The following is a 12,012-nucleotide window of genomic DNA, read 5'->3' as shown; positions in this document are numbered from 1 at the left end:
AAGTCAACAGTACCCAGTGTCTTGATGAAGTTAACCTAGATGAAAGCGGTCTCTCTGAATCCAGTGTCTAATCTTCAGTTGCTCTCATCACCACAGTTATCAGAGTCTATGAGAGTCAACTAACAGTTGTTCTGCCTCTAATGACCTTACCACTTGCAGAACACTAAGTGCCAATCTTTCTTTTTCAATGTTTATCATTTAAATATGTAACTGAACTTAGCCTCTATGGCTAAGTGGGTAAAGTTCAAGCTGCAAATACAAAAGCCCAAAGGTACAATCCTTGATCAGTCTGAGAATTTTTTTTCCTCACCCTTATCAATTCCTTCAACTCTGGTAATAATCTGCTAATGTGCAAAACACCAAGATGCAGAATGTCCCAAAGTTCGCAATGAGCTGTAGTTTTCCCTGTAGCTAAATACTTTTGGATTAAAGAAAACCACTCACGAAAAAGAAACAGTGTGAGATGTCTACAAGCGCACACACACACGCGCACACACACACACACACACACACACTCTTTACACGACACCCTCTGGGCGCACAATGCTGCATTTTGGGAGGTGAACTATGTTGTGGTGCAGGTTGTGTCAGGTGGGGTGGGTAGAGACAGAAAGAGAGAGAGAGAGAGAGAGAGAGAGAGAGAGTTGGGAAGCAGGGAGAAGGGTTTGGTGTGTGGGTGTCTGAGGGCTCAGAGGGTGGCAGCCGGTCTGAAGGCTACGAGTGCAGGATTAAGGGGAGGGAGGTGCACAGACTAGGCATGTGACGAACGGTTGTCTGGGCCAATGGGGAGCAATGCACGTCGAAGGTGACGTGGGGACGTGAACTCGGAAGGGGTGACAGTACAGTGGAAGGAGAAACTTTGGAGGAAGGGCGTGGGGACAGTGGGTTACCGGAGGTCGAAGCCAGGGCAATCACAGTAACGAAGGAAGTGTAGCGAGGATAACTCAGACCCGCACAGTTCAGAGAAGCTCGAGATGGAGGGAAGGATCCCGATGGCTCACGTTGTGAGGAAGCCACTGGTGGTGGCCATTCATCCTGGTGGACATATGGTCGGTAATCGTACCAACATAAAAAGCTTTGCAGTGTCTGCAGCAGGGTTTGTGTACGACACAGCTGCTTTCGCAGGTGGCCAACCACAAGCAAGTCCACCTGCTAAAATGCTGCATTGTGCATCCAGCTGGCACCCTGTATGGACATTTCCAAGTGTGTGTGTGTCCAAAACTAGCAAGTTTCCTATCTTTCTGTGTGTGCCTGTCGATGACTAAACACTTCTGCTTTTCAGCCCACAACTCTTGCTACTAGAACATGCAGATAGGCCTATCTGTGTCTCAGCATCTCTTCTAGTTATGGTCAGTAGCAACTATTCTTCTCATAATATTGCCCTTTAAATAACTGGATAAATTAGTTCAAACATCACGGAAACGCAAGGATCCGCATCCTCCAATAGCGTCATGCCTGGTGAAGCACTGCAGTGTTATAGCCAACCTTTGGGTAGAATAAGGCCTTACTTAATTAATGCATTAACTAGCTACAACCAGTAAACGTGATTAGTTAGTAACCACAGGGATATAATTATCTAGTCATTTATTTTACTGTTACTGTTGGAAACGTATATCACTAAGCTTATTTTCATTCAGTGGGATATGTGACAGAAGAAAAGTGTCCATCATGACCTTGAGTAAACTTTTACCAACACTACCACTTCATAAGATATACTTTTCCCATTGTGATAAAGAAACATGACTACTTCAGATATGTGGTGACTGATTATTTCTGAATAATGCATTCTTCTCCTAATAGGGGTACTACTTCATTCACTTTTTTATTGGTTTCTGAATAATCACTGTCTCGATATCTCAAAATAATATTTTCACTTGTACCCGTTGCTGTAGCTGTCACTGTTTCATAATCTCTTTTCCCTCATCAAAGTTTCTTATTATTGAACATCTTGATCCACTCCAAAAACCTTTTAAATTATTCGAGCTGGACGGGTTTCAGGTTCTCTCATAGTACTTTCTCTAAAGGTATGTTTACATCTGGGATTTGTATTGCTGCAAGTATGTGCGACATGTACACACACATCCAGGACGTGTATCACAACTTGTATGAGCACAGTTCATGTACGATCATGCATTTACAGCTGGCAATTTGTATTTGTGTGGTTGGTGGTGCAGAGCTGTTTGTAACTCGTGACGGATTCCCATAACAATGTAAAAGACTTAACATTTTTATGTGTTGGTGCGCTTGCCCTTTTGGACAAAGAAAGATAACCCAATGAATACAACAGACTCCAAAGAACACTCAAAAACAAACTGGCATTCGTAAACAAATACAGTGGCATGGCACTAAGGAATAATGGTATCGAGCATGTGAAAGTTCTGTGACTTGTCAAGTGTATTGCGAAAAAGTTATACACAAAATGTATATGTGACTTGTATACACAGGAAGGTCTGCAAACAATTGGGTGAACTTTTGTAGGAGATAATGTATTGCGACATGTCAAATTGACATGATGCTCATACAAGCTGTGTAAATGTACACTTTTATCACAGAGACTGAGAAAGTCGCTTACTGAGTTTTTTATCTTCTTTTCCTGCCTCTTAAACAGTCAACACAAAATCTGAACATCTGCCTGTTAATGCTTCACAGTATTTCCGCTGATGGATATTGAAACTTTCCTCCTATTTCATCCAACAGTCAAAGTAATGATCTGCAATCAGTGTATCAGAAGATAATTAAGGAAGTTCATTGGTTTACTATACCCCACCATATTATGCAAGGCACATTTTACCTCCAACCCGTTTTTCTAATACCAGCTATAGAGTTAAAATTTGGGAAAGGGTGCTATACTTCTTAGTGCCAACTAGCTTTGGAAATTGGAGGAATACCCACAAAATAGGACGTCATGCTGTAATTCATCCACCACCCCGACGTACACGAAACCCTTGTTGAGGTCTGTAAATGACAGCCCAGGATTCATGAAACCAGGAGTCTACCACATCCCAAACCAGTGTAGGAAAATGCATGTAAGCCAGACTATCTGGATGGTACAGGATAGATGCACTTAGTTTAAGCATCACATAGATAAAAAACAAGTAACAAAGTCAGAAGTTGTAGAGTAGTAGAACTCAAAAGGACATATCAGAATTATAGTTGCACTACCCAGCTCCAACAGACTAACACACTTTACAATTCTGTCTTAAAATTCTCTCTAGAGTGCCAGCTACAAAATGAATATATATATAGTTTCCGACTAAGTCAGTCCTGAGCCCAAGCCCTGAGATGCTCAAAACGCAGTTAAAGTGTTTGTGGGAAGATCCACTTATGTCATGTGAGGTGAAGAGCTAAGACCACATGGAGTGGTTGTATCTCCTCTGCTCCTGTAGCATCCCTGCAGCAACAATACTGAGACTTGGAGCTGTGGCTCGTGACCCAACATGTCCCCTCACCGCTTCAACAGTGTCGGCAGCGAATGTATGGGCAATACACAGCGGAATGCAACTGGAGGTCATCAGGACTGCCCGAGGATTGCAACTAGTGAGACATGAAATCTAGTAACATCTGAGCACCATCACCAAGCTGACTACCCAAGAACAGCCTTAAGGGGACCACACAATGGTTCAGATAAAAAAATCTATTTTAGGTTTTCATCATATTTCAATAGATTAAGCTTTTATTCAAGTACTCTAAAAAGGATTTTTCTGAAGAAAAGGGGGGGGGGGGACCTTTTTCCTGAGTATTTAAAGAGCTTTTTCATACGACGTGTGTTTATGTGCCACACCCACTTTTCTGTCACCCACTTTTCTGCATATATTTTAGATCTTTATATCCCCTACATTGCACGTTAGAGTTTTTTCTTACTCCCGAGTGTGTTGGCTATCCTTGGAATGCAACTGTCAGTATTCTTTTATTTCTGCTGTTTGTAAACAACACGCTTTCAAACACGTGGTTAGTATTGTTCAAGTGTGATTCTGAGTAGTTGTTATACTTACGTTTGCGCTGCTTGTTTACGTGTGTTTTGTTGTGTTTATTGAAGATGATGAAACGTAAAGGCATTTTCAACAAACGACAATTTAGAGGGAACAAGTTTAGAAAGCTTTCTGTACAAGAGGTTATGTTGCTTGGCAATGATGTTTCTAATTGTAATTCTTCAACAAGTGCATCATCAAAGAAGCTCTCACCATTTCAAGAGAGTTACAACCAATTTACTGTAAGTGACAAGGGGTGCAGTAACATTATTATAAATTTGGGAATATTATCAGATGTAATTTCTAAATTTGTTCAAGTAGACACTGTGGTAAGTCACACAGTGTGAAAATTTGTGAGTGCCAGTGGGAGAAAAGGCCTAGTGATTGCCTCGGACTTAATTTGCACTAAATGCTCTGCTGTGATTTCTTTAATGAGTTCTTAAAAAACAGATGCGAGTGGCCCTTATGAAATCAATACTAGATTAGTTTATGCCTTACAGTCCATTGGCAAGGGTATGGTTGCAGGGAGAACATTTTGTTCAGTGATGAACTTACATCAACCACCAAATAAATTTGAAAAACTGACTGCAATATTAGAGAAAGCTGTATGTGAGGTCAGTGAGGAAATCATGAAACTGGCTGCTAGAGAAGCAGTGGAAGAAAATGATGGATGTTCGGCTATTGCAGTTGCACTTGATGGAAGTTGGCAGAAAAGAGGACATACTTCTCTGAATGGAGTGGTGACTGCCACGAGTGTGGACACCAGTAAAGTGTTAGATGTGGAGATAATGCCTAAATATTGCAAATGTCGTAAAGTCAATGAACATAAAGAACACAACTGTGTGGCTAATTTTAGAGGAAGAAGTGGCAGTATGGAAGTTCATGGAGTACAACAAATATTTCATCACTCCATAGAAACAAGAGGCATACGGTACACCAAATATTTGCGTGATGGTGACAGTAAGGCATACAACAATGTGGTGAACTCTAAGCCATATAGAGATGCCATTATTAGCAAAATCGAATGTCTAGGCCATGTTCAAAAATGTTTGGGAACAAGGCTGAGAAAACTAACTGTTGATATGAGAGGAAAAAAAATTAGAAGATGGAAAATTGTTGACCGGACAGGGTCGATTAACTAAAACTGAAGTAGAAAACTTGCAGGTATACTATGGGCAGGCAATTACGAGAAATAAAGAAAATCTGGAGGCAATGAAGAGGGATGTTTGGGCCATATTCTTCCAGAAGTCCTCTACTGATGATAAGCCTTGTCATGGATTGTGTCTATCAGGAGAAAATTTGTGGTGCAAATACAATAGGGCTCAGGCAACTGGAGAATCTTATTCTCACCAGCACTCTCTTCCTGCTGCTGTTATTACAGCAATTAAACCTATTTCAGAGACTTGGCTCATCCTGACCTCCTAAGGAAATGTCTGCATGGGCAGACACAGAACCCAAATGAATGTTTCAACAGCATAATTTGGAACCGCCTTCCTAAGACTGTATTTGTAGGCATGCATACAATGAAACTAGGAGTTCATGATGCTGTTATTACATTCAATTGTGGTAATATTGGAAAGTGTTGGGTGCTGAAAAAGCTGGGAATTAATCCTGGCGAAAAAATGAGCACTGGACTGCAACACTGTGATAAAATGAGGATAGCCCGATGCAGACAGGTATGCATCTAATATGGCCAAGAAAGCAAGGCAAACATCCACAAAGATGAAAAAGAAGCTGGAAGACCTGCTAGACGCCAAAGAATGGCCATTATATGCAGCAAGACAGTTTTAATTAACTGTAAGTAACAAATTTTCAAAGTTTTTTCTTTAAAGTCAATTTCCTGCAAACTAAAGTTTTCAGTACATATGCCTCATTATATCAGAAACTATCATAGATAAATGAATGAAATTTTCAGAGACTCTGCATAACATAAAGAGTCACCTCTGGTACTACGCTCATTAATATTCCCCCATTAGGAAGTTCACAAAAAAATATTTTCTGCAGAAAAAATTAATATTTTTGTTAATAAATTTAAAAAAGCGTTTTTTAAAAACTATAAAATGGATAAAGTACATTTTAGTACAGTTGACTATTAGCATCATGTAATATACAGTAAAAATATTAAGGTCCTACATCAAATAGTCTTTTTTTTCAGAAATGCGTCAAATACTTGCTTTAATTAACATGGGTTAAATAGGCAGGGTGTGGTCTCCTTAAAATCATCATACGCCAGGAAAATAAGAAATCAAAACTCCCAGAAGTACCTGGCTAAAGAAAATTTATGCAATAACACATCTCTGCAATGAACTAAAGACACAACAAATGTTCTTCACCATAAAGCTTACAAATCTGTTCAACTGCCAGAGGCAGTCAATATTTTTAAACCAGTTTCAGTATAAAAAAGAAAGCCACAAACTGAGCAGAACTTTTAAAATATTCAGGTAAATTCTACAGATAAAAGTTTATTTTGAATCATCCTATATGCCATCCAGTATTATTATCAAAATAAATATCACAATAAGTTACCTGAAAACATATTATAATAATGGCACAAAAAGGAAAAAAGAAAGTAGGAAAAGTCACATGTGGGTGTTAGAGATGATTTATTCCTGTCTGGTGCTTTAATTTTCAGGGTTTTCTTATTACAGATATGAGTACGATTACTAGCTGTGCATGCAAATCCATCACCATTATTCAGCAAGTACAAACCTTTCAAGGGATTTGAAAAAGTGATTCCATGACACATTGCTTGCAGAATTATTTTTCAAGTAACTGAACGCATAGCGGGCTGCTTTTGGTGTCGATGCCAGACTGCAGAGCATCTTCATGTGTGGAACGAATAATGATGGCAACAACTCGGTTCCACCTTCGTACACAAATTTTGAAAGCAACATCTGTAAATCAAAACATTATACAAAATGTGAATTTTAAAAAATTAAATAAATATGCAATATCTGTTAAACACTGCAGTAATGTGCATTACTGTGTGTCCATATGAACAGAATTTCATTATTCCATCTCATTTGCATTCATGTTAGTACATAAACTAAAGAACTATCACAAATCAGCCATTTTTTATCAAGAACATATACACTAAGGTGATGTACGAAATTTAATAAACACAAAATTTTTAAAAAAAGTTAAACCACCACCCATGGTCTTCATAAATGTAAGTTACGTTTAGCAGTTAGCTCTCAGGACATCAAGACTTACAGTGTGTCCACGTCAAACTTCCCTGATTTCCAAATACAATTAAAAAAAAAAAACTATGCGACACAGATAGATACGGTCTTCAGGCTTTCCCAGTGAGGCACTGCCATCTTGGAGGATGGTATGGATAGGTACAGTTCGTGCCATGATGTAAAGCAACTCAAAAAGTTTTGTATAGTTTTTTTCTAAATAATTCCTTTTGCTTTGTTACAGATTTGTGGTATGTGTGGACTCACTGTTTCCAGCTGCCAGAGTCGAGGGGAGAGGAGCCTGAAGTTAGCGCAGCAGTAAGAAATGTTACCGCAGTCACACTAGTAACGAACTCAGTACGTTACTAGAGACTACTTTATTTTTTACAGTGAAGTAAACATAACTCATCACATAATATTCTTTTACTTTCATATATTTAAGGTTTTCTCCCCACTGATATGCGTACCTTACTTGACCATGAGTGGAAAGTGTGTGAGATGTCGCAGAAAGTAAGAAGTGGGATGCATTGTGGGAGCAGTAGTAAACGACCTTTTTTTTTTTTTTTTTTTTTTTTGGGGGGGGGGGGGGGGGATAATGGATGGGTTCTGGGGAGGTCACTGAGGCTATCTCCTGAAATTGCAAAACATGCAGCAGAATAGGTTAATGAAGGAGCAGGAATGTAAGATCTGTGTCCCTCAGGCACAGCTGGATCAAGCTAGGAGAGAGCTACTGAGGGTGAGGGCAGGCAGGGGCAATGGGGATCGTTGGGAACTGGCAGCTGGTAGGAGAGCTAGCAGGGGGAGCATGCAGTCTGACCGTTTTGTGTCGTCCATCGGCAACAGATTCCAGCTGGGGGAGCTGATGGGGAGGAGCCTCAAGTTAAGAGTAGAAGACTCTGCCCACGACTAGCAGGAATAGGAAGAGCATAAATGTCAGGAAGAAGAGAATACTTCTGCTCAGCTGCTGTCATTGCAGAGGTGTAGACCCTCAATTCACAGACGTTAGGGAAGGGGTATCAGGTCACAAGCATTCTCAATCTTAGTGCTGAGCTAAATCGAGGCAACTGAGGGTTTAGGGCCTTTGTGCGAGTACTTCACAAAAGACGATCAGGTTGTGACAGTGGGTGGGGCAGGGAACACCTTGGGTAGGGACGAAGCATACAACATATGTAGTAACCTAAGTAAGACTCCCTAACTTATGGCACCAACGTGAACACGGTTGAGCTCCTCTGGTGGCACAATTGGCATCATCTTGGCAGCGATGTCCAGTGAGTCCGTGCAGAGCTGGAGATAGCAATAGCACTGACGACTGCTGGCTAGGTGTACACTGAACTGATGCCCGCGGGGACTATTAGGAGCTGGGCTACACTCTGTACGGTCGTCGCAAACAGTTCTGGGAAAGGGAGGTTGACGGAGTTAATAAGTGACAGTACAGAAGGTGGGTGTGGAGCCACACATGGTCAAATACCTGTTGTCACGGATAGGACGACGAGGCCTTTTTTAGGATAAACCGTGACAACACGCTAACAGAAACAATTCCTCTAAATGTTTCTATACTGCACTATGCTGCTGATATATGCTTATACCGATCTGATTCCATAAGGGTTCTGCAATCAGCAATCTGATAGCAGGTAGTAATAGAAGAGGACAATTTCACATCATTCAATTCATTTTTTCAAGATGTTTTCTCTTCATTTTGACAACTACCCTTATCTCAACGACGACATTTATTCCAAATATTATCATTATTTAAAACTATAAAAGTGCGAAAGTTTCCCATTGGTCCCCTAGTTGTATGCGAATCTAAGAACAATGTACAACAGGTACCAACTGTATGAGGTACTTCAGCTTGTAGCGGTTCACCTACTTTTATTTCTTCATTTGTCGTCCTCAGTGTCAATGTACTGCGTTGCTACACTGGCTGAATGGGATTTGTAATTTGGACAATGACTACAGTAAATAATGTAGTCGACAGGTGCACAGTTGCGTTTCACAGATGTTTCCTTTCATTTTTCACAACCCCCCACCCATATACACATTTAATATGGCCAGTGCATTATTGTTTAACTTTCCATAAGCCTCATTAATAGTTTGCAGGTGAACATCCACATACAGCTACAACAGTTTACTGTTGAACATCAACAAGCAGTAAAAACATAACCACAAATTCACAATTTTTTCGGAACAATCAGGTACGTACGGAACAGATGCTGTCATTGTTTTAACACATGGCCTATTAGTGTAACACTTAGTTCACTGTTAAGTTGATGCATTGTCGTTGTTCTAACCAACACACGTTCCTCGTCTGAAGCTTTGCCATGGACTGACTACCTTGGGACCGAAAATCGGGCACTTACATATCGTCACAATAATAGGTACTGAAACTACCTATTGCTTAAAGTTAAATTTACATAAAATACAATTAAAACTTAACTTATTAAACTAACTCAATACATCAAAAAATTACGGCTTTTTAACAGTTTCTTCTACTTCAAGAGTTAGGCCGAATTATTTGTTTAAATCATGAAATTAACAAGTATAGTTACTTAAACAATACTTTTGACAAAACTGTTAATTACTTTGGACTTAATTAAGGTCTGGCTTTGCTAACATGTTTTTGAACAGAGCCAAATAAGTACTTTAAGAATCTATTAGGTGTTCCTCCAAATGCTTATAACTAGTACAGATTTTATATTTGTTTATACATCAAAGATAGAATTTAAGTTACATAACGATTACTGATTTCACCCTATAACAAAAGATAAATTATAAAATCAATTACATACATAAAACTAAGCATGACATAGACCTGCTGTTATCTTCTTTAAAACTGAGGGGCCAACCTTTCTCTTTTATGGAAATGCATATAATACTCACGTATGTTAATGTTAACTAGTTAAAATTGAAGAATAAATGTTTAAGGGGTCAGATGGCAAAACAAGAGGGGAAGTAAAAATATCCCAGCTTGCTTCGTCACAAGCTGTAAATACATTAAGCTCATATTCAGGAGGATGAAGTTCACTGTGCAAATCCATTCTCATTTTGGTTCTCTCTTGTTTTTCCTACAACACTTCAGGCAAATGTCAGGATAGTAGCTTCATTAAGGCCACCATCAATCACCTGTCCTATCCCCTGAGAGCTTGTATTCTGTGTATACTGAGCTTCTTAGTTTTGTTGTATTACCACAAGTCCTATATCATTGTTAGATGATCTCTGGCTGAATAAAAATAAATAAAATAACTCAAATAAAATAATTACCAGAAATTTCTACTCCCCAAGACAGTCCAATGCATGGTATGTCACATGGAAAAGAAACCACTCTTTGCTGCCACAAGATTTTTCCAACGTGAATTTTAAAGGCAGCCACTAGGCATTAAGACAATTAAGGCTTGGTATGACAAGTTCCCAGCCCCTGGGAGTGTAAGCAGATAGTCATGTTCTGGCAGAAAATGTGCATCTGATAAAATGGCAGAGCACAGCAGAGAGACCTTCCAAAGAAGCCCATCACAGTCAGTTTGCAGAGCATCACAGGAGTGAAACATCTCTCATTCGCCGGTTTACAAGATGTTGCATAAATGACTTCACTTTTAGCCTTTCAGATTTAAAATTGTGCAAGAATTGAACCAAGACGACTTTTACCTTTGCCATGTATTTGCTATTAAGGTGGTGAATCAGGTTAGGCAAAGCCAACTGTATACAAAATGTTGTTTCCTCCGATGAAGCAACCTTCCACATACGTGGGAAGGTTAATAGGCACAGCATTTGCATCTGAGGTTCATAAAACCCACACTGTTTTCAGGAACTTATCGGAAATAGTGTAAAGGTGAATATGTGGCGTACACTGATGAAAGGTAACACAGATGAGACAATTTTTCTTAATCAGGCAAACATTAACAGAAGCTGACTATCTGAACATGCTTGACCAATTTGTTGTCCCTCAGCTTCTTCTCCAGCCAAATGTGATCAATCACCAGGACTGCATCACATTACTGGAGTATACATGTTCATGACTTCCTGGACTGAACATATCCACAGCAATGGACAGGATGTGATGGATCAACTAAGTGTCAACTGCAATCTCCAGACGTATCCCCTCCAGATTCTTCCTCTGGGGTTACATGGAACACACTGTATATGCCTCATCTGTATGTACCTTGGCATAAGAACTGTGGCCGGAACAATCTGCATCACTGCAGAGGTGTTTGTGCACACAGAGGTAGAGACTGACAACCATCTACACAAGTTATGGGTTATGAAAAGAGACCAAGTAGAAGTGTATTAATTTTTTGAGTTACATGAGGCTGCAAACTGCAACTATCTAAATCTCATAATTACTTTTTAATTGCCTTTGGTAATCAAGGACAGGGTGTATACAGGGACAAGGAAAAAAAATTCCCGGATTATTCCCGGATTTATCCCGGACATCTCGTTTAAAAAATATGCTTTTTCCCGGGTGGCCTACTGTCACTTAGCACAGAAAAAGTTCCCTCGGAACTGTAAAACTTATCAATCCTTTGAATGGTTAACGTTTTATATAATCGCGTAGAACTTCCCGGAAAAAAAAAAGAAAAGCCGGAGCAGAGAAGTTTTGGAAAGACCTTTGATTTGCAGCAACATGTACGCTGCATATTTTCGTATTACGAAAGTATAAATTCGAATTGCACCAAACACAGCTTGTTAGTTTCCGGAGCGTTGCAACCGAGGTTGTGATGTCCTTTTGTAAGCGAGTCATATCTCAAGCCACGAGATCTCGCCAGCCGATGACAGCAGCTATTCAGAGCATAGGGCACGTGTTATAGTCAGCCACTAGCAAGATTACTGGTTACATAGCGCGAACACACAAGAGGAAAAGTTAACGGTTTACA

At 39.8% G+C, this 12,012-nt stretch overlaps 1 protein-coding gene across 1 annotated transcript in view; it reads right to left on the bottom strand.

Annotated features, from left to right (window-relative positions):
• The window catches only part of LOC126187706 (nuclear pore complex protein Nup205), a 277,609-nt gene that overhangs the window by 158,947 nt on the left and 106,650 nt on the right, over positions 1-12,012 (bottom strand). Inside the window, exon 11 of the mRNA XM_049928949.1 lies at positions 6,678-6,862. Coding sequence (XP_049784906.1) covers positions 6,678-6,862 — 185 coding nt within the window. The remainder of the gene's footprint in view (positions 1-6,677; positions 6,863-12,012) is intronic.

This window comes from Schistocerca cancellata, chromosome 5 (assembly GCF_023864275.1).
Source record: "Schistocerca cancellata isolate TAMUIC-IGC-003103 chromosome 5, iqSchCanc2.1, whole genome shotgun sequence".
In the NCBI taxonomy this organism is placed as follows: domain Eukaryota; kingdom Metazoa; phylum Arthropoda; class Insecta; order Orthoptera; family Acrididae; genus Schistocerca; species Schistocerca cancellata.
The sequence above is the reverse complement of the archived record's forward strand: the minus strand, read 5'-3'. Positions and strand labels throughout refer to the sequence as shown.